The sequence below is a fragment of the Manis pentadactyla genome, chromosome 6 (genome assembly GCF_030020395.1).
Source record: "Manis pentadactyla isolate mManPen7 chromosome 6, mManPen7.hap1, whole genome shotgun sequence".
NCBI classification, from domain to species: domain Eukaryota; kingdom Metazoa; phylum Chordata; class Mammalia; order Pholidota; family Manidae; genus Manis; species Manis pentadactyla.
In genome coordinates, this window is record NC_080024.1 from 28,753,391 (window position 1) to 28,776,971 (window position 23,581).

Consider the following 23,581-nt stretch of genomic DNA (forward strand, 5'->3'; position numbering starts at 1 on the left):
TCAGACTGGGGCCTCCCTTCCACAGCAGCTTCTCGGTAGGGAAGCTGCGTCTCTCACAGAGGACCTGAGCCCAGGTACTGCCAGGAAGTGAAGCTGAGGGGCGCTCAGCCTCAGCAACTGTTCTCCATTTCCCAGGATATAAAGGCCTTGTCTCTCACTTGGTCTATTCTCATTCCTGTGGATGAAACAGGGCTTTTCAGAATTTTTCAGAGCCTGTCATACTTCATGGGAGAGCTCCAAATCAGAATATGCCTGCTCCAGGCCTCCACGGGGAAGGACATTACCCCATTAGTTCAGTGCCCTTTCTTCAGTGGCTGGCAGTTATGTTTAATCAGTACTGGTTGGATAAAAAGATGAATGATTTTGAAAAACTATCAGAGATAAGAACTACTGTGTGTGTTGGGGTGGGAGGAAGCAATGTCCACATCAGTGTTATATATGCAGTGCATGTGTATTCTTAAACATTTCTGGATAGTACACATCTGGTGTTATCAGACATGCATATTTTATTCCTGTGCATTAAAAAATAAATTAATAACTTCCATATGTATTAAAAACACAAAAAAGATGAATGATTTAATCTATGATTTGTCCAGTAATGCATACTCAACTGAGAGACTGAATAATGTATTTTCTAGTGAGCTAGATATTAGGCCAGTGGTTGTAAACCTTGGCTGCACTAATCACCAAGAGAGTTTTTATTTTGTTTAACACTGATTTGGGGGTTCTACCCATGTTTATGCCCAGTTATTTTCTGAGAGCTCCCCAAGTGGTTCTAACAGACAGCCAGGGCTGGGCCCACCACAACAGACCATTCTAACAGTGTATATACCCTGTGCATAACTCTCACCTTCAATTACCACACTGTAGGATAATTATCAGTTTATGTATCTTTCTGTCGTTCGACTTTATGCTCCTTGAACCCAGACACTGAAACTGTCTTACTCTTAAATGTCTTCCTAGTACCTGGCACAGTGCTTGACATCTAATGGGCAGTCGTAAATGTTAGTTGAATAAATTGGTGGTTTGTTTCATTTTGGACACAAGAGAATTGAATAATGCCACATAAGACAAAGAGAAAATGATAGCACTGTGAATTTTTTTTAATTTTGGGTTTAGTGTGTGGAGGTGCAGGAGGGGGATTTTTTTCTAACCATCTACATTTTGATAACCTGTCTACTTGTCCATAATCGATTGTTTGTTCCTGTTCACTCACTGTGATTTATCCCAATGGTGTAAACTGACAGCAGCCAAAGATGTTAGACTTAAGGAATCCCAATGTGAAATACTCCACCCCATTACTCCCATCTATACCTAAGTTCTAAAACTCATCACTGTACATGTAAGAGAATGGTTCATTAATGTGATACTCAGCACCACTGTCCCCATTAATAAAGCCATAGGAGCCTGTAGACAAAGACACAGGGGTTGCCACTCCAACTGTTAGAATCTATTAATTTAGACATAGAATAATAGAGCTGGAAAGATATTTCACTCACTTTCCCTCAACAATGAAGAAACTGAAGCTAGATAGGTTTTAGGACTTGCCTGGGATGACAAGGTTTGTTAGGGGCACAGTAACACAAGAAACCTGATGCTCTGGCCTCAGGCCTGGGCCTCTGCCCAGTACTCAGAGCTCCTTGGATTACATCCGAAATCAAAGTCAAACTTTTACTTCCATCTTGGTATCTGTGTTAGAGAGAAAATTATCTCAGTAAAGGGTATGACTATAGGTTTCTGAGAGGGTGTGGGGAGGAGGAGTATAGGTGGAAAGGGGAGAAGGCAGAGGAAAGGGATCTTGAGTGAGACTCTGAAACTTACCAAAAGGAGTGTATTTCGCGGCAGCACCGGAGTTCACCTGTGTTTCCTTGTTTCAGGGTCTTCCCCAGAGAATACCTCTTTCAACAGATCCACCTGTATTCCCTCTCTGATCTGCAGCAGGTAAGCACTCAAAGGGGCCAGTTCTTTTCTGTTTCCTCCCTAGGAAAGTTTTGATTATGGTCTTGGTGCTGAACTCTGCCATCTTTGGGGTATTTTCTTCACAAGCCCTGATAATTTCTATTCAAAATGGGAAAAACGTTTGGTGCTGAAAGGTATTACAGAACAGTAAGAGATATTAGCAAGGATATAGAGAAACTGGAGTGCTCTTGCATTGCTGGTGGGAATGTAAAGTGGTAGTAGCCACTTTGGAAATCAGTTTGGCAATCCCTGGGTTCAACAGAGTCACCTATGATCCAGCAATTCCACTTCTAGCTATATAGTCAAGAGAACTGAAAACCTATGCCCACATAAAACTTGTACATAAATGTTCAAAGCAGCACAACTAATCATAGCCAAAAAATGAAACAACACAAATGTTCATCAACTGATGGATAAAATGTTGTATATCCATACAATGGAGTATTATTCAGCCATACAAAACAATGAAGCACTGATAGATGCTATAACATGGATGAACCTTGAAAACATCACGCTGAAAGAAGCCAGACAGGAAAAACATATTTTATGATTCTTAAAAGAAATGTCCAAAATAGGCAAAGCCACAGAGACAGTGTAGGTGAGTAGTTGCCAGGACCTGGAGAGAGCAGAGGACTCAGGAGTAGCTGCTAATAACCAGGGTTTCCTTTGGGGCTGATGACAACATTCTGGAATTAGACAGTGGTGATGGTGGCAAACTTGTGACAATACTAAAAACCATTGAATGTATACTCTTAAAGCGAAGAGTGCACTTTAAGGTACGTGAATTATACCTCAAAAATTGTATGAGGAAAAAAAAGATAACAGGCAATGAATATATCAAATCTTTGTGCTCAAGCCAAACTTTGAAATGATTTTAAGGTTTAATGAAACAGTGTATAAGAGTCAAAACCATCTTTTAAAACTTTGATTAGTGTGTGCCCTTTTAATGATTGACCAGGTTTGCAGCAGGAAGAAAACCAACATTTTGTCTGTTCAACCTGAAGTTCTGAATATATTAAGCTTTGGTTAATCGTGTAAATCAACAGCTCTCTCCTTAAGAAGCTTTTAGACACTGTAAGCATTACTTTCCTTTCCATGTATCTGTTGATTCTTACAGGAGTCAGTTAGAAGAAATAATCATGGCAACTCTCAGAACACCTCAAACTGCTGTGGTCCTGTACTTTGTTTGTGGTTGTTTGCCTCTCTGGTTGTTTTACCCAGACAGAATGAGGTCAATGTCAAAACTGGTTCAGATCCTTCAGTCATTTTTCAAGACAAAAAAAATAACCTTAAAATAATTTAAACTTAAGACTTTTATGTTCTCTATGTCCCTGCGGGGTAGGAAAGTTATTTTAAATGGGAGAAATCATCTTACAGCATTTAGTTGGAGGTATCTGAGAGAATACTAGGGTTTTAATTTCTATGTGTGCATCAAGTTGAACCTATTTGCACATAGCAGCTCCCACCCCTCCATCAGTCTTGCCTGCCCTTTACTACATAATCAAGCAGCCTTGGTCTGCTATCTGGGGTAGAAAGGGATATATTTTTAAATTATGATTGCCCAGTGGCATTCAAGAGGAAGAATCAACTCATTATAGCATTTATCTATTTTCTAAGACTCTACCTGATCATAGCATTAGAAGACCCAGACTTATCGCTTGAGAAGTGTGTTCAAAGGCCCCGACATTCTCTTAAAAAGGAGGTTTAAAATAGAATAGGTGGGCTCTACAGTGAGTACTCTTTGAGGAAGCCTTTTTGATACCAGATGAAGAGAAAGAATCAGAGTAATTCCATATTCATTTTAGGGTGTCAAAGTAGTGTGTCCATTTGGCATAGTAGATCCTGCTCTTTAAAACTCTCCTATACCCTGCTGCCTTTTTTTTTTTACTTTTCTTTTTTTCTCCCCCTTGTAATAATCAAACTATACATGCCATGCAGCTTACTTAAATCAGTGGCAGTGGTGTTCTTGGTGGGCCAGGCCATTAGCCCCCAGAGCCCCATAAGCAGCTTAATCAGTTTTCAGTCTCAGTAGTAAAGTGATGGAGGCAATCAACAGTTTATCAAACTCCCTGTGGGAGGGGGCGTCTAGAGCTCAGGCATCCATTTACTCAACAGCTAACCCTAACCTGGTTCTTTGTGCCTGGCTTTAAGATCCCCAAACTTACCATATTTAGAGGAAGTTGAACTCAAATTACTTTTTCTGCCTGAGGTGGGTTAAATTGGATTTAGCATTTGATCTGTCTACATCGAGGCTATCACTACTGAGCGGCCCTCCTCCCTCCTGTTTTCCCTCAGTTTCTGAGTAGATTTCAGGCTTGTTTTCTGTATCTAAACTGTTCTTGGAAATATATAAGAGAAGGGAACACAGGAGGAAAAAAACCCAAATACTATTGCTTTGTGAAAGCGGCCGCCTCAGGCTAACTGGCCTGACCGCTGGGCTGTTCTGTACCATTTTGGCCTCTGGCTGGCTGCTTCGTCATTCTCTTTCATGTCAGCCCCACAAGTTTCCCCCCAAACTCCTAAAATAAAGGACTCCTAAAATAAAACACCTTTCTACCATATAAAATACCTATAGAAAAATGAATTTCAGTTTATAAATTTTGCAGGGGAGAGGAAGATAAAGTAACTGAAGAGTTAAAGGTCTTGAATAATGATAATATATCATTCCTAAAGGCATAGATTCCTTTCTACAAATTTCTCTAAAATGAATTTGATTTTTCCCATTAGCTTTCATTTAAAAAAAAAAAGTAAACATTTTCCTCTCCAAAGAGGAAAAAAAAGGTAAGAATTTAACAAACATGGTAAAGGGGGATTTATAATTTAAGTATATATAACCTTAAAATAATGCAGTGTGCAAAACATTAATAATACCTAAAATAAAAATGCTCAAAGAATTCTGGTTACCAAGAAATTTGCCACCTAATCTCTCTCTCTAGTTTTCATTTTTATACATAACAATCCCTAAAGTTTTAGAAGATGGACTCAATTAAGTTTGGCTGAAGATTTCCAGCTACTGTAATGCTTCTGATATTCCATTCAAAGTTTTTTCCCTTTTTCTCATTATTTGAATTTGCTGGCATACATTTCCCCTTACTATTGTATACTTGGGTATAAGGAAATAAATAGCACAGAATGGTACTTCTTAACAAAAGGAACTCCCTCCGGTTGTTCTGGGAGCTGCAGTCACCTGCCCACTAGCAGATGAGTACCAATTATTAGCAAAATTTGTAGCTTATGCTGGTGCTAAGTCCCTAATTGTCTGTTTATTTCACCAGTGATTAAGTTGCTTGCTGGATTTTACTAGCACTTTGTAAAGGCGGTAGGTGAACACATAGTCATTATCTTACTATAATCAGATGGCATCACTGTAACATGTAAAACAGAGTCAAGTATTCCTCCTGGCCTTGGAGCAGGGCCAAGAAAGGGAGAAGGCAGAGGCAGAGGCTCCCCAAATCCTAGAGCCTGGAGGTACACTGACTTGAATCACTCATTTCTTAAGTTTAGAATTCAGGTGTATTTCTGTTCAACAAAGTAGATATTGTTAGAAAAACATATTCAATCCATGCTTTTTCAATGTAAACCTAACCATATACCATTAGGTGTTTTTAAAATAAAATCTTACAAAGAAAAGCCTTCTTTGAGGAGGCATGAATGCCTCGTGGTTTTTCAACTGATAGAAGAGCTCCTCATAAAGAATGTGGCAGGTGATGACTAAGCATACGTGAACAAATGGACAAGTATTGGTGCAGATTTTGAATGGGAAAGCGGAGGCACTGCTTTTTAAGAGCTTTTTCCTGGTTTCATACTTTGAGAAAGAGAAGTAGGGAAAAATTTGTGTTTTGTTATTTTCAGTCCGTCCAACAGTACCACAAATCCAGGGGAAGGCTTTAAGGTAGGAATATAAGAGAAAGACATGCTCCAGGGAGACAGCAGGGAGAGACCCACACTCAGGGCATTAACTTTCGGGAGCAGCTCTCCCCTTTCCCTGCAAAGTATGCAGCAAATGATCTCCTTACTCACATCCCCTTGACTGGTTTAACACGGTAAGGCTTCCACATTTTACCAGAATGCATTAGTATAGTAAGTCAGTGCTCAAGAGCTCATAGTTGCTCCTAAGGAACAAATCAGAGCCCTGGACTAATATGTCAGTCCTCAGAGGGTAAGCGATATGAGTTCTAAAGTTACTTCTACTTGCTGAAAAGAAAAGTGAGATTTAACTTCTAAATTTTGGCTACCTGTGCTCCTGTGACAAAACCTAAAATGTGTATTAATGACTAACTCTTCTGGTTTTACTCACCTTTGGGGCATATGTAAGGTAAGCATTGAATGATTCTATTTGTACGTGATTCATGAGAAAGGATACTGGGTGATCCCATGGGTGAGGCAGTCAGAGTGGCCCCTGCCGTCTACTCCCTCCACCTCCCACCCTCACCCCCCAACATTCACACCCCTCTGTGGGGCCAGCTGAGGAGCTGATTGCCCCATTGTTCACCTTCCCCAGGCCCTACATTTCCAAACTAGACCCCACTTCAGATTAAGGCAATTTAGATTCTAATTAATATGAAAAATATTATCTGGGGATAAATTTTTATTTGGGTACAAATTCTTTTTTCTTACTAATAAGTTGAAAGCACAGGATGATATTTGAGGGGAGAAAGACTTCAACAGATAAGTTCAGTGATGAAAAAAGATGGAAAAGTCTGGAATTTCAGATACTTAGTAAGGGTATGTGATGTGGGAAGGATGCCAGAATGGAGGACCCATAGCACTCAAGAGCCACAAAAAAGAGAAAGTAAATCACATGCATGCTGCCTTTCCGGAGTTGCATAGAGCAGTCTGAGCTGTTTTATGCTGAAGCAATAAACACATACTAAGCAACTGAGCATGTAAGTGTTCAGGGAATCAGTGGATGAATGGATGGATACACACACACTTACATATTACCCTGAAGTCTAGCACTTACTGTCCCCAAAAGAAAAGCAAACTAATTAACATAAGCTCCTAAAAAAAAAATTAGAAATGCTGCTGTGTAAAACACCACCACACAGAATTCCGATACCAAATGAAAATCCCTATTTTTTTATGTATTGGAATTATAATGAGTTGTTCATTGTTGCAGACTTTTGGAACACTAAATATTCCTGAATAGCTAGCTAACTGTTCAATTAACTTTTTTGCTAACCGCCATACCCACAGAACTTAGGAATTGTCATTTGTGTAACCTAAACATTTACCAGAATTGGTTCCTGAAGAAATAGTGCAAATGGTGCTTCTGCCATGAAGATTTTCTGGCCGGTGAGTGCAGTCACCAAAAGGTAGTGTTTAAGGTACTTCGAGGCCACTTTTTAAAAACATACTTTGCTGAATTCTTTAAGAAAGTGATGTAAGTTATTTTGCATGACCCTGCCCCACCAAACACAGAGCCAGAGAATGTTGTTCTCTGTGGGTTTTATTCAGAGTCAGCAGACAAAGGCCAAGCCAAAGTGGGCCCTCAGCACAGCCGCCCTTTCACCAAAGAAGTAACAGGTGATGACCTTTATTCACATGGGGACTGACGTCTTTGAATCCTCAGCCTGCAGGAACACAGCGCCTTGTGCTCACAGCCAAGTCAGCAGCTCTCAGGCCTCAGAAAGCCTGTATCCATAGCCTCTCAGCACCCCTGATTCCTGCATCATTGTCCCTCCAGGCAGTAGTGGGCAGGGTAACTAATTAGGAGCATTCAGATTTAACAAACAGAAACACAAAGCATGTTCCATGGCCAGCGCCTGTGTCCACGGTAGCCATCACTGCCTTCAGCAGCCCTTGAGAGTAATTGGGGTGAGACAAGAATGAGGTCTCCATTAAAACATCACTAAATCTGTTAGCTGTTAGCCAGAGTTGTTCCAACCAATTAATGAGTTAGGAAAGAGGACCATAATTTATTTAAGGGACAAATCATGTCTTTTAAATTAGTGGATTTTTGAAAAGTGAATGTGTGTATTTCAGGGATGAAGGGAAGCGACTGCATGTTATTCTTTGAAGGACTGGCAGGTTGGCAGCAGAGCAAATGGAAAGTCGCCATATCGCAGGAGAGTAGGTATATCTTGAGCAGGCAGTGAACAGTTCCTGCCCCACGTTTGGTCTCCCAGGGTGTTTGAGATCTGATGTGGAGGGAGGAAGGGAGGCGTGACAACTACTGCTAAGTGCCAGAGCTGGAGCCCAGGTCCTCTGACTCCTCCCCAGAAGCCTTTTAGCCATGGAGTCCTGCTGATCATGATTACTGGCTTTTTGATGCCAGTTAGCTGAGTGGGTTAAAGCAGAAGATTAACAAGGCGGTGATGCAGACTGTTCTTTATGCCAGCTGGTTAGTCTTTGCCCAGGGAAAACTTTGTCTGCCTGCAGACCAGGCACCACACCCAACTGCGTCCACACACCTGGTCTGCAGACACAGTAGAGGACTGGGGAGGGCGGGCAGGGACTGCTGCAGAGCCTATGGTGAGCAGAGGGCAAGTTACTACTTTCTTGGGAAACCAGACCAGAAAGGTAAACTGTGTATTTTAAATACTGAATAGATATCTTTGTCCTCCAGATGAGAAAGAGCTTGGTTAAGATAAGGATTCCAGAGCCCCTCAAGTATAAACAGTATGGTAATAGATGAGCATGTAGCCACAGAATTGGTTTGGTGCTTTGTCAGTATGGGCTCACTGTCCTGTGGGTCCAATTTCCTGGCCCCCACTTCTGCTTTGACTTCCAACAGTCCTTTGTTGCTGTTGATTTGGGGTTTGTGTTATTGTTGTTTCCCACCTATAAAAAATAGCAGTTATAGTACTTATAATACTGGCTAGGTGAGGGCCTATTTTACTTAAAGATAGTGTAGGGCTAGTGTCAATCTTACCAGAGGTGGAATTGTACTCTCCTCTCCCTGACCCCTTAGCCTGCCACTTCACACGTTATTAGTCACTAGGAGTAGGCAAGAAAGAATGTGGATGAAAACTGACCTATCACATTGTAAGAAACAAATGCCTGCCATACCATTGGTTGGCTAGTTGGACATAGTTCTTCGTATTAGTTATCTATTGCTGTATAACAAATTACCCCAAAATGTAATTTCTTAAAAGTAACACTTCATTGTCTCCCATGGTTTCTGTGGGTCATGAATTTGAGAGTTTAGACAGGTAGCTTGGGCTCAGGGTCTGTCAGGTCACAGTTGAGATGGTGGTCAGGGCTCCAGCCACCTGCAGAAGCCCAGATTGGGCTGGAGGGTCTGCTTCCAAGGTGGGTTACTTCCATGGCCGGTAAATTGGTGCTGGTCATTTGTTGGTGGGAGGCCTCCGCTCCCCACCCCGAGATGGGCCTCCCTGCAGGCTGCCTAAGTGTCCTCGTGGTATGATCTCTGGCTTGTGAGTGATCTGAGAGAATGAAAGCCAGGTGAAGCTGTCCTTTCTAGGACCTTGCCTTGGAAGTCAGCTTCACTTCTGCTACATTCTGTTCATTTGAAATAAATCACTAGTCAGGCACACATCCAAGGAGAGGAGAATCAGACCCCATCTTCCAAAAGGAAGCATGTCAAAGAATGTATGATCATGTTTTAAAAGCACCTTATCCTGTAATAATAGCATCTCATATTTGTATGTTGCTTTATCATTTAAGAAGCATTATTCCCAGTACAACTTTGTGAGATAGGCAGGAGATTTCATACCCACTTTATAGGCAAGAAAACTGAAACCTAGAGAAAGTAGCTGGCTTTCCGGAGCTACACAGCTTCCACTAAGTGACAGAACCAAGGTTGAAGTTGAGGTTTTCTGACTCCTTGTCCAGTGCTCTTTCTGCTGTACTATATGAGTATGTATGTAGAAAAGACACACAGACTCTTGAGTAATCTCAAGCTTGCAGAGCTACCAAGGGGGAAAATTATTTTTTAAAAACTCAAGAGAAATATGAAGTTAATTATGAATCTTGTAGTTACTTCCTATATACAGCTTGACAGGCATAAGGAAGTAAAAGTTCCCGTCATGTGTGATACACTCACAGGGAATAGCCTTGGGCCCCAGAAAGGTGTTGAGGTACTTTTCCCTCAAAATTCTTCTGTTGCCCCAGTCAAACTTCCCTTATGCCACCAACAGCCAGCATGAAAGGGAGCCCCAGGAATCCTTCTGGTTTCTCCTTTCTACTCAGTTCAGTCTGAGAAATAGATGTCGAATGCCTTCTGCGTGCCAGCGCTGTGCTGGGAACAGAGGAGACAAAGGTGAATAACTTGCTGTCCCTTCCCTGAGCTCACAGTCTAATGAAAAGCAAACGAGCATTTTTTTAGTCAGTGGAGTTGAATACAGGGTACTTGGAAAGTACATCTAACCCAGATAATATTTTGTAGCAATGGGGGCAGCCCTATCTCCCATCCTACACGTCCTTCTTACACTGTGACTTTCCTCCCATTGCGAGGTGGGGTCTCTGCTCCCTCTCCCTGAACTTGGGTGGGCTTGTGACCATGGGAGTGATGTTATGTGACCAAAGGCTAGGTCATCAAAGGTGATACAGTTTCAGTCTGATGCTCTCTGGGGATGCCCATCTTGGAACCAGCCACCATGTTGTAAGGAAGCTCAAACTAGCCCATGCAGAGAGACCACATGGAGAGGCCGCATACAGTCATTCCAGCTGACAGCCCAGCCAAGTCCTGGTTGACAGCCGTCGACCTCCAGGCATGAGTGAAGATACCTCCAGATGATTACCACCCCCTTGGTCTTCTCAGCAGAGGCTACAGATATCATAAAACAGAGACAAGCCATCTCCACTGTGTCCTGCCTGAACTTCTGACCTACAGAACCTGAGAATAAAATAAATAAAAGCAAAACCAGTAGGTTTTGGAGTAATTTGTTTTGTAGCAGTAGTAACTGGTACACCTGGTGACTGAACAACTGTCAGGGAAGGCTTCCTAGAGGCTGTGATTCTGAATTGAGATGCAACGGCCTATAGACATGAGCCAGATGGAGTGGAGTAGGCAGAGGACTTTCAGGCCTCAGATCCCCCAATGGCCTAATCCATGGTGTTTCTGTCATGGGGTCAAGCAGGAGAAAGTTTCATTACTGATCTTAACATTTCTGAAGAACATTCTGCCTGCATGCTTCAGGATTACTTTGATAAATTGTCTCGACAAATACTCATGGAATAAATATGATGGGATCACTTCACTTTCCTCAGAAATGAAAATCTATGATAGTCTCCATCCTAGAGTGGCAAAGAGTAGAGTTTATAATCTTTCCATACCACCTGTGCTCCTGAAACGTGAGCCCAATTCTCTATCACCAAACTCCTGACTGAGTGTTTCCTCCTTATTCATTCATTCATTGAACAGAGGTTTATTATGCACATACTGGGCACCCGGAGCCCTGAAGTTGAGAGGACCCATTTTCTCAGAAAAGGCCTAGTGGTTCTTACTGATTATGGTCAAACTCCTGTACTCTGCCTGTGTACCATGAACGTCTAGTAAAGGCTGCCCATAATGCTGCTTAACTTAGTGATGTCTGGTGGGTTTCACCCCTTGGTGCCTCATGCCAACCATTCTAGACCAGAGGCCAAAGGGGTCACCAAAACACTCTGTTTAATTTGAAGGTGAGGAAGTTTCTAGCACTTTCACAGAGTTCATTCATTTGATGATGCTCTGGAAATGGAACCAGAAAATATAGCAGCCTCACAAGATGGTATTAGCACGTGTGCCTAGCTGCAGTCATTGACTGCATGTGATAGTGGCTTGCATATCCATCTACATTTGGAACTTGCTGTTTTTAGTAATATCACTCCCATCTTCCTGAGGAAAAATTAGAAGGCTGACTGGGGCACCTTTTCATATTGTTTATTTTCATCTTTGGCTAAATCCTAGAGAACCGTCAACACATTTGCCCCTAGAATTTTAAACAAGGTTCAAAATCATTTGGGACAGCAGGGGCCATCTTTATGGAACAAATAAAGGAAAGGTGGGGGAGCAGCATCGGTCATTCAGAAAGCTGCCAAAGCACCAGTGAGCCTGGACCTCTGTAGCTGTTGAACAGGTTTCTTGTCACTCAGAAATTCACTCCCTTCCTGAGAGCCAGTCATTCATTTATTCATCCATATAAGAAAAAAGTGATAAATGTTTATTATGTACCAGGTACTTACTGTGCCAGATGCTGGGGATAGGATGGAAAAGGCCCAGCACCTGCCCTCTCAGAGCACATGTCTCCCAGCTCTGTAGTAGTACACCAGACCTTCAGAGGGGCAGCCGAGCCACTGCAGCCTGCATTTTAAAGGAGGGAAGTAAGGCTATAGAACAGGGTTATGCTGACTCAGACTCCTGCAGAGGCCAGGGAAGTAGCGTCTGTGCCCTTTAAGCTGGCCCAAGGTGAGACTTCAGGTCATGATGAGAAGCCAGAGGGCATAGTCCCCTCTGTTGGGGACAGCTGTTACTCAGTAGCCCCAGAGTTGTCCTCTCTTCCTGTTTTCTAAGAGAAGCCAGAAACCCATATTTTTATGTGAAATTTCTCAATATTTAAACACTCTGCAGGCCAAACAAAACACAGCTATTGGTTTTGACCTCTGCTTTATAATACAGAATGCCTGCTTTTGTTCCATCAAACTAATGAATGCTCAATTATGAGAAGCAATTTGGAGGTTAGTATTAGACTGTGTTCCTCAAAAGACTGCAGACCCCATCCCAAACCCTTGAGATACTAATTGACATACTTGCGCAGGCTGACAGCTGGGCTCTGAACATGGACATACACAAAGACACAGGCAAGCTGTTCCAGGTCACTTTGCAAGGTCAGGGCAACAGTGCAAACATTAGGAAGGATGAAGACCAAGGTCAGGTGATAGCAAGGAAGCCCTCTGTTCCAACTGTCGGTTCATAAATCATATTCTAAAGGTATCATCAGATTCCCTCCCACTGGCACAGCTTTGTGAGGTGGGAAATTAAATAGAAATCAAAGTTAAGATGGTTGTCAGCAGTTTTTAGGAGACAAGCAGGCCAATGTGAGGCCAATGTGGGATGAAGTTCCTGTCTGGAGCAAAGGTCTCCAAAAGTGTGGTGGTACCTGATCTAGGGCCTGGCAGAGGGGCTGCGCAGCACAGTGGTTATAACTGGAGCCTTGGAGCTCTGCCATCTGTATTCGAATGCCAGCCCATTCCAGACTCACTAGGTGACCTTGGGCGAGTCTCTTCTCTTTAGAAGCACTTCACCTCTGAGGTGGGGAATAGGAACAGTACCTTCCCCCAAAGGTTGTGAGGCTTGGAGGAGTTAGTACATGTAAGGCACTTAGAGTTCTGTTTGACATGTAGACATTAAACGATTCAGGCTTTACTAGTGGTACAGGCGCTGGTATTGATGTTACTATAAGATGTGGCCCTTTCAAACTGGCTCCCTGTGGCTTTCTTTAGCATCTCTAAGACATTGCATCTGTGCACCCTAGACCACTGCCCTTACCTCAGAGGTAATATTTGCTGTACCCCAGTTTTGCCCCTCAGATTCTGCAAGGGTATCTAGGCCACTGGATCTGGCTGTAGCCAGTGGCTTGGTAAAGAAAGTGGAGAGAACCCGGGCAGGGGGAACCCAGGCAGGGGGAGAACCCAGGCAGAGGGGACCTGGGCAGGGAGAGACCCTGGGCAGGAGGAAGCCCCAGCAGGCTTCCTCTTGCCTCCATGGTGGTCCTAGACCAGACCTCCCCAGTGGCCCACAGGGCATTGGCACCTTGAGACCCCCGAAACTTCCCCACCAGGCAGTGGGACCTCCCCTCCCAGCCTCACAGCCTTCCTTTGGACTTGCAGAGAGGCCTCCAGAGCTTGGACCAGGAGGTGGGTGTTGGTTTCCCTGAAAAGGTAGGCACCTGTCTCTCTGAAGAATACATGCCCTTTTGGTGGGTTGTGCACAGAAGTCTTGTCAATTTTAACAAAAAACATTCTTCCTATAAATTTTGTAGAATCATAGAATACACATTTTTGGTGCTTTAAATAAGAAAAACATGTCCATACTATTTCCTCAGCTATAGAAGGGTGGAGCTTACAAGACTGAAATGTTGGCAGCAATGAGAGAACCCATGTTCCTGCCCACCTGCAATTATAGTTTTACTAGCTTGTAAAGTACACATAGAATTTGCAGTACATTCTTCCCCTGCAGTAGGGGAGAGGCCCCGCTGTGAGCATAATTGGCTTTCTAGCTTCTTTTAACATTGAGGTGGAAGGGAGCTGAGCTGAAGGGCCTTTTACTCTTAGAATTAACTGATGCTGAATTGTGTTTAAACTCCGTGCATCTCCCTGAATGCCTGTGTCCTATTAGGTATTAGTCAGGAGGGAAAACACAGCTTACTCTGAAAATACCCCCATCCTTATCACTTCTCATGGCTTTATAAGAGCTGAGTTTGTTTTTTGTTTTTTTTAATAGAGTTTTAACTTAACCCTGCATTAAGGTCATAGAGATTACTCTCAATCCTGTTAACCCATGTGTTAAAGATACAGGGTGTCTTTAAATGACAATTTCATATAGTTCCTTCAACTTTGGACCACTTTTTTCTCCTGTTTTGGCTTTATACCATATCGGTTCTCAAGAGGAGAACCAGAGGCATATTTGGATAGAAACTGCCTTTATCACTTTACTTCTTGGGTCTTAAAATTTCCTCATTTGTGAAATGAGGATTTGAATTAAGCAATTTTTACAGCCACTTCCAGCTCTAGGAGGTTCCATGATTTTATGATCCTTAGAAACGATTACATTGTAGAAGCAATTCTACATATGTATACTTTCTGGAGTTTCCTAGCCAGTGTTCATAAAGTAGCCAGGCTCCAGGCACAGCAAGGAACCTGGAACTAGAGCCAGACCTCAGCCGCTTCTGTTCTAAGTGACAAATGGCAAGATTTCCATTTGCCAGAGGTCAACTAATGTTTTGGCTTTTTGTCATTAAATAACAGTTTTAAGCATTTTACAAATGATCTGAAGGACAGCTCACATAAACAACTGAAATACCCTGATTTTATATATTCCCTGAAGATAGATAAATTGTCTTAATACTTTACAATTCAAGGTAGTTAGAATAGTGCCCAGCACCCAAAAGTCGGCCAATAAAAATGTGTCGAAGGTAGTGTATCACCTAGTGGGTTCGTTATCTAGTGGTTATGCCATCTAGTGGGCAGCACTGATCAGGTTATCTGGTAAACTAAGAGTTACCATTGTGTCTGGGCTAACAGCAGAGAGCCTGCTGCAGCTCAGGTGTGCATAGGAACAATAAAAAGAATGGGCCATCATTAAGGTCTAGATATAAAGAAAAAAGGAAATGAGGGGAAGGATCTTGGGAACGGATTCTTAGCTGGAGCAGAAGTCAAGGACGTAAAGAGAAAGTAGTCTAGGGCGCCGCAGGTAATAAAACTACCAATTTGAGTTTCACCTTTTTCTCCTTTCTCTGCCTGCTGGGGGTGGGGACTGATCAGCCAACAGACAGAAGGAGCTAGAAAGGGCCAGGATCCTTTGCTTGCTTCATGCCCAAGTTGGTAAGGCACGATCTCATGGAAGGCAAGGGACCTCTGTGCTTCATAGCCTTTAGTCACGGGGAGAGAGGGGCATATTCAGGAAACGCTCAGTGACAATGGCTTGTCCTTTACGAAGTCACATGTCTGTGCTTAAAATCTTTGTCTCTAAAATGAGAGTTGTACTAAATAGATTAATAATAGATACTTTTTGCTGAATGCTCGAAAATATTACTTTTATTATAGAGTGTTGCTTTAGGCCAAATCCTATTCCAAATCTGCATGGATTATCTCAATTTTTAGCCCCACAACAGCCCTGATAGGTACTATTATTCACCTTTTATAAATGAGATGAACTCACCCAAAGTCATCTAGGTAAAGGGGAAAAGCTGGGATTCAAACCTAAGCTGTCCTGTTCTAGCACAACCCCCTTTTCTGTTTTATCAATTTTGTATGAAGTGTTTCAGACTTATCAAAACTAACAAATAAAACAGCTGCCTGATTCCCCTGCACATTCTCTGAACCACTACACCATGCTGTTTCCTTCCAGCACTAACATGCTCTATTTCTAGACACAAACTGATACTGAGATCAACCTGGCAGCAAGGCCAAACCCCACCTTTGCTGAAGCTCCACCAAGTCTTACACTGGGTGGAAGGAGGGAATCACAGGGAAGAGGGGAAGAGAAGCAGGTAAAATGCACTTCTCACTAGCCTCGGAGTGCCAGCACCATGTGTGGCAAAAACCCCAGTGCCTAGGAAACTCAGTGTAGGTGCTGTGATTGTAACGACCAGGCCCAGCTTCCTGCCCAGGTTCCCCCAATAGGCTGTAGCCCTTAAAGTTCTCCACGTCTGTTTCAGCCACTGCATGGCAGTGAAAATATTTCAATTCTGTCCAACCCAGTGACCTGTAGTCGTCAAACACAGCAAAATTCTAGAAAAAAGAACTGGATAACCCACAGAATGTATTACAATCCAAATGAAAAGCAGGCTAATTACATATGGACTTGTGATACTATGAATTTGCTTTCTGTTTTGTTTTTCAGAAGTTTGGATTTAGCACATTATATATTCATAGCTATGGCTGACCTGTGTCAGTATGTGTTTATGTATTTATAGTTCGTCTGATTCCAAAAAGGACTTTTGTGGTAAAGCTTCTCTCTCCCTCTCCTCCCACACCCTTTTGTGTGTGTGTGTGTGTGTGTGTGTGTGTGTGTGTGTGTGTGTGTGTTCATAGCTGTGACTAATTCTAATTCCTGTCCCTTTTCATTGGTTTGAATCATTGGCATATACATTTATCAAAAATGAGTCTTTGCTGCCCGGGATCCTACATGCCTGGTTGTACTAGCATCCCTCCCACAGAATGTGGTTAGGAAACCCATCTTTTCTAGAATTGCCTTCAGCCTGAAAAAGGTTCCCTTCAGCGGCTGGAAGGATAGAGAGCAAAAATCTGAAGCAGCTGACATTTTAGGTGTGTATATAATTTACCAAATTGTTGACCACTCAGCTCTTAGTCAGTGGTCACAAAAGGAATTAGCAACTGTCTCCTGCTACCCCAAAACCTACAAAGGAAGGGTGTTCCTTGGCTTTGGCACAGAGGCCTGCTGGCACACAGTGTCAAACAGCAGCACAATGGTACATTTTGGCCACAAAGGCTTTGGGGTGGTGGAAAGGGCCAAAATAGTTGTGGTACAAGTTGGCCAAAATATTAAGCAGATCTGAGTTTAATTTAACATAGAGATAACAACTCTTTTTGTTGTTAGCTGCTGCTTTCTCTGTCTCCATGGGACCAAATATTGCAGCCAGGAGTTAGTTCATAAGGGCATTTAAGTCCTTTCAAAGTGAGACATGTAATGGTCTTTACACAGGTTTTCACATTTGGCTGGACAAGATGGAGTAAGGATAAAAAGACACATGGGGATCTTGGAGAAGCTGAAAATGGATCCTGAAGCTTGCATTCCTTCTATGAGTTTGCTTAAGCCACATTGCCTGAGCTTAGAATAGAGAGGCGGGCTGTCTGTCTCCTCAGGATAAGGAAGGATTTGGGACTCATCGGTTGTGAGGTCTTGGCCCCCACTGTGTTTGCTGGTTTGTTTTGTTAGCAGAAGCAAGTTATTCTAGTTTCTTGCTTCTGGGGTTTTCTTCAGCACACTTAGAAGCTGTGAGTCTCCACCCCACTGATGGTAATGGGATGGATGGACTGGGATAATGAAAGGGGTGGGGAGGAAAGTTGATTCAGCTGCTTAAGTTGAGGGAGGTAAAGAGACTTCAGACCTCAGAGCTAGCTTCTGAGCCCACCAAGGGCACGGAGGGGAGGGGCGCCGCAAGCACTGCAGTCATCCCAGTCTAGGAGAAAGGCTCCTCTTTCTGAAATACTAATCTGGCCAGCCGGGCTCACTAGGAAAACTGGCTTAGTGTCTGAATTGCAACTTTATTACCTATGAAATGGCTAACAAAAGAGGAAAAGCTGTAGTGTTTAGAAAAGTAATCAGTGAAGTAGTACCAATCAAAAGTGATCATGAGATATACCTAAAAATGGTTAAAATGGTAAATATGTTATGTGTATTTACCACAATAAAAAAAAATACTACCTTCTTTTAAAAATATATTATAAACACTTCAGAAAAGTACTGGCCCTCCTCAACTAATGGACTCTATTTTACAACCTTTTAAGTATTTGGTAAGTGCTAGGTACTATGCACTGAATTCAAAATAATTGTACAACAAGGTATAAATCCTAGATGGGCAGTGTGCTAAGAGAGTCCTCTGAACTGAGAGGAGACACATTTAGGAGGCAATGAGCAGCCCTTCAGATCCAAAATCTAGAAGGTCTCCCCAGTTCCCGGGCTGGGAGCAGGGAGCATGCAATTTTATGGTTCTTGCCCAGACTGTGTTATGCAGTCCCCAAATAAAATATCACCCAAGTTGGTTAGTTCTTAGGCTAGTTCACAGGAGCCTTTAACAATAATCCTTAAGTGAAAGAGTCAGCCTTGAATGCAAGTCTATCTCATCCATCCTGGACTGATTTCTAAGGACAGTGTGCAGGCAAGAGGAAGTACCCAATAAGCGTAGGGTGGAAGAATTAATTAGTTATTATAGGAAGAAGATGAGGATGAGGATGCACTCAAAAGGGGCTATACATTAACTCAAGCTATGTTACTGCATAAATGAGCATTTGTGACCTGAAGACCTCCCTAAAATTAATCTTTTTCTTTAGAACTGTTTTGTCCCAAGGTCAAACAACTGATTTGCAAGTAAATCTATAAATAACTGCAATCTGTGGCTTAGCTATAGCATGCCCTCTGAAAGGCAGTTTGCGTAGGGGTTGAGGACAGAGTCTGGAGGCACACTAGCCTGGGTTTGCATCTTAGCTGCAACCCTTACAACTTGTGTGACTTTGAGCAAGTTATTTAAATTTGTTATACCTCAGTTTCCTTACCTGTAAAATAGGGATAATTAAAGTAGCTCAAAAGGTTGTGAGGTTAAGCTACAAATAAGTGCTTAGAAAAGAATGTGTGGTATCTAGTGAATGCTCTGAGTGCTGTTGCTGACAGTTCCTCACTGTAATATTAACAAGGTTCAGTTATTTACAACACTGAAATGAGGCTTTATCATGTACGCTATGACCACAGGTACTTTACATCCTATTTCTGCCTGTACTACCAGTCTTTTCTATTTTAGATGGTCTTAATTTCTCTATCTCTGACATGGTTAATAATTTACCTTACATGACTGATAAGGAAACTAATAAAATATATATTGAAACTTTATTGAAGAGTGTTAGCAAATTATTAAGTGTAATAAAAATGCTTTTTCGAGTGGCTCAGCAGAAGTCACTGATACTGCATTAAAAAAAACATTGAAAATAGTAGTCATCTCATTAATAACAATTCCATTTAAAAGCAATATGATAAAGCTAAATGAAGATAGAGCAATAGAAGCAAAAAAGACAATATGTAGCCATCATGATAGAGAGCTGAAAATCAAACCTCAGAGCTGGAGAGGTGATATTGCTAGTAACATTATAATTAAGAATGATGGCCTTTTCTATTATCAGGTCTTATAGCATATTCTTAGTAGTAAATTATATGTAAGCGTGCACATATATGAAAGCATTTATTATACACAGTCAGGTATTTAAGGAAATGGCCTCCTTTCCATAATTTGAGAATTCCTGTAACTCCATTTTATTTTATTAACACACATTTTCACTTGATCTTAACAACCTACTTCCTAGGAATGCCCTATAATTTATACAGCTGCCATTACCTTGTGACAGGAATTATGAGTACTGCAGCCAGTTCGGGATTCATTAGAAAGAGAAAAACAAAGAGGAAGAACTAGTCGCCTGGAACAGGAAGGGCTGAGGATGGCAGGAACAAGAGAAGAGGGCAGCGGAGCCCAGGAATGGCACTGGAAACGGGGAGAAGGGGGGAGCTGGCTGCCTCAAGGCATGTTATTTTTGCTGTGGCTTCTTGCTGCTCTCCACCCCCACCTCTTCCAGTCTGAGCTTTGAGTACAGTTGATTTTTCGCCACAGAACTTGGCTAGGCCTCCTCAGGGACTTTCTCTTTCCCATCTTTCCATAAATTATAGGTTTGCACATGAGAGCAGAACAGATGATTCCCATTATCTTTTGGGCTGGGTTAGGATTTTTTTTTAAACCTCCTGCCCACTCTGAAGTGTGTGCCCTAGTTCAGGGGGGTGGGGCTTTTGTCAGCATAGTGGCCCATCCACCAATGAATCTGTCCCTTACTCCTTAATAGGATGGTTTTAACCTCTTTTTCTTAACCAGTGTGACTGTAGTCTATTTCCCTGATCTGTAAATACCCATAGAAAGTCACTGGTACCTTGTCTGAGTTGTTCATCCATATTCCCAGTACCTGGAACAGTGCCCAGCATACTGTAGACCCCATGAATGTTTATGGAGGTTTTGCTCCTTATTTTTGTGGTAAAGTGACATTCCTAGGACTGGATTATACTTTCATAAGTGACCCATTCAGATCACTGTAATCAGATCCAAAAGAGTTAATTTACTGCAGAGCATAGAAACCATTTGTATATGGGATGTAGAACTTACTAAGAACCAGAGCCACTACTACTAGTTAAGGTTTATTGAGCTCCAAAGCTGCACACTCGCAGTCTTTGATTAGGTACCCAAATTGATGCACTCAGTACAGAAAGGGGAAGGAGTTTTTACTACATCATGTCTCAGCTTATTCTGCTCTTTTTGGTCTCCTAAAATACTCAAGCTAAGCCTTCTCAAAGAAGCTCTGAGGAAAAGGTGCACAGGAAAATTAAAAGATATGACCTAATTCCATTTCTAGGATCTGGAACATTCCTTTGCTTACAGACAGTAATAAAACTAGAGGGGAGACATTTTCAAAAAAATATATCCTCAATAGTGTGGGAGGAAAAAGAAGTAGGAAAGAACAGATAACATTTTAAAGAAATAATGTTCAATGCAGAACTCAATAGAAAAGTTGACAGACCTGCCTGAAAGACCAAACAAATGAAGGTGATAACTTGGCCTAATCAGTAGGGAAGAAGCCTAGCAACAAAAAGGTCTATAGAGGCAAGGGAGGCCAGTTAAAAATGGGGACTCACGACAGCAAAAAGGAGAAGCTGAAGTGTGCGAAACTGGACACTGGAGTTAAAAACAGCCAGAGCTGAATGGAGAGGAAGGGGCTGCAATAAAGATGTTACCAAGAAGCATGTTATAGAAATGGAAGAAACGCCCTTCAGTGAACGGACAGGGCCTGAAGAAAACAGATATCTTAAAATCCAGATCCTTCTGAATGAGGCTTCCATCAAGGTAGACCCAATATACGGTCTAGATGTTGCTATAAATTTCTAATATGACCTTATCTTGTAGTGTAATAAACTAAATATGTATTTGTCTACTATCTCTTGTCCTAACCTTGACCAAGATCTACTAAATTAATACGCTCCCTTTCTACTTGACTGCCCTGGCAGCACTGTTGTTCTCACTGTACTAAATATAGTTCCAGGGACAAAAGGGATGAAACACATGAAAGGCAACAGCTTAGGATATGTTAATATATGTCTTTCTTGTTGAGGACCAACTAATCCATCTCAGGAGCTCCCTAGAACTACTGCTTTTTGATGTTAGCTTATTTATTCAATGATTTAGTGATGAGTAAGTCCTCCCTTACTGTATTTCATAATATGAATTAAGTCATAGCATGTGTAGCCACTCTGAGGGTTAAATCCTATGTTAATTCTATTGTTTACTCAAAATAGAGGGACATCAATTTCATAATCAAAAGCTTAATATATTTGGGATGGCCTTGCCTACCTAAGTAGTGACTTAAAGTTAAGTCACTGAAAGCCCTTCTCTATGGTACAACTTTTTTGTGTCAAAGGCATTGTGTACTATGCCTTAAAGGCAAAAATATATCACTCAGACTTGCTCTTGGCCAAGAAAATGGGGCATGAAAGGAAACAAACGAAGGTGACAATAAGTTATCTTAGATGCGTGTGTACTAAATTTTTCATTTTAATTCAAATTAGCGAAGGATTTGTGATTCTTATTCCCTAGTTATCTGTTCTTTCCAGAAGCATGTTACTTATTACTATATGCCTGATATGTCTAACATAGGCCTTCAACATCCTAATTTGGTATTCTTCAAAGTGGTGGATAATAGGAACAACCAATGTTTTGAGTTTAAGAGTAAATGTGTCATTTATGATTCTAAGAGCTTTAAATGTATCTACTCATTTAGTCCTCACAACCAACCTGTGAAGTGACTATTATTGTTATTCCCATTTCTTAGGTGAAAACCTTGGGCAGAGAAGGAAATAGCTTGCCCAAAGTCACCAGCTAGTATAGTGAAGAATCCCAGGATTTGAACCTAGGAAGGCTGATTTAGCCAATGCTCTTACTATGCAAAGACACCTGATTCCATGGAATGTCTACCAAAATGATATTAGTTATTAGAGACACTTTTAGACAGTACATGGACATGGCTTAAATGACATTTCATTACATAATGAGAAAACTATTACCTTCAATCCACTGTCTTTGAGGCTAAATCAAACAAAACTATCATTCTGGTGTTGGTGTGACTTGAACCCCTAACACCTGCTATACTCCCTTTTAAAGAGTTGGCTACAGGCTCAGAACCTTCCGGCAGTTGTGTTATCTTCATTTTAAGGGCAAGGGATACTTGTTTTCCAATTATGGTCTTCATATAAGGTTTTCATCTTTAAATAAACTTAAATAAACAACTGACTCAATGTAAATAAAGCATTAGCAAATAATGGGTGGAATGCAGCTATGACAACGTTTATGAAGGTGTTTTCATATGATTAAAGTTTGGGAAACACTATCCTGATTCTTCTATTAAAATACACTTTAAAGCAATGTTTTTGGCAAACATTGGTATTTTTTGTGCTCTTATCAGAAGATTTCCAATTTCCCTCCTTGGGTTGAGGGCTTACCTGGATGAAGTTTGCATCAAGTCCTTCAAGGGAGAAAACTGTAATGTGGCAACATCTTAGTAATATTACATATGTTCCGTTTTAAATATCTTTTTTTTTTCTCTGAAATCACATTGTTTCTACATTTTTGGTGTTAGAATCCCCTTACTTTCTTGTGAGGTGATGGTAATAGTTGATGATAGACTTTGTTTTGTATTTAATGTCCTTGGCAAAAGTAAAAATTGAAGGCTTTTTCAGAAATTATCCTAATCCAGAAAACATGGAATTTGGGTGCCGTTGCTCACTTGCTCTCTATTCATGGTATGACTCCTTGGAGTTGCCTAGCAGTCTTGAGTACTTCTGAAAGGGTGATATGGAATCATGCCAATCTTTCATTCTGAAGTGCATTCAAGCATTTTCCTCAGGGAAATTAAAGAGCTCCTGCTTGCGAAATTCTTTTATGTCTCTTAGAAAAACTAAGGCTTATAGTTTTCCTATCAGGACTGCAATGCTAATTATTAATAAATAACTTCTGAAAGATGAGATATCTCTGAAATAACTAGTCACTTGTGAGCAAGCAACCTACCAAATACATACATTTGCTAAGATAGGTTTTATTTTCACTTCTAAAATGGAATACTTAGAACACAGTTGAGAAGTACATAAATTGTCTTTGGTTTTTTTGTTTTTTAATGTGGCTGCCATTGTTTCTGAGATGCA

The 23,581-nt window shown here is 41.5% G+C and overlaps 1 protein-coding gene and 1 long non-coding RNA gene across 6 annotated transcripts in view; one reads left to right on the forward strand and one right to left on the reverse strand.

Moving 5' to 3' along the window:
• PLEKHM3 (pleckstrin homology domain containing M3) overlaps positions 1-23,581 on the forward strand; it is a 173,992-nt gene that overhangs the window by 103,286 nt on the left and 47,125 nt on the right. For 4 of the 5 annotated variants that reach the window (XR_008998196.1, XM_036920283.2, XM_057503640.1 and 1 more), the window contains exon 6: positions 1,878-1,941. Coding sequence is in view for 4 of the 5 variants with exons in the window: in XM_036920283.2 (XP_036776178.2) it covers positions 1,878-1,941 (64 nt within the window). In the remaining variant the exon portion in view is untranslated. Of the gene's footprint in view, positions 1-1,877; positions 1,942-3,076; positions 4,468-23,581 lie in introns of those variants that run through there. The other variant, XM_036920286.2, reaches the window with a different exon arrangement.
• LOC118929821 (uncharacterized) overlaps positions 1-23,581 on the reverse strand; it is a 114,253-nt gene that overhangs the window by 19,176 nt on the left and 71,496 nt on the right. The window lies entirely within an intron of this gene.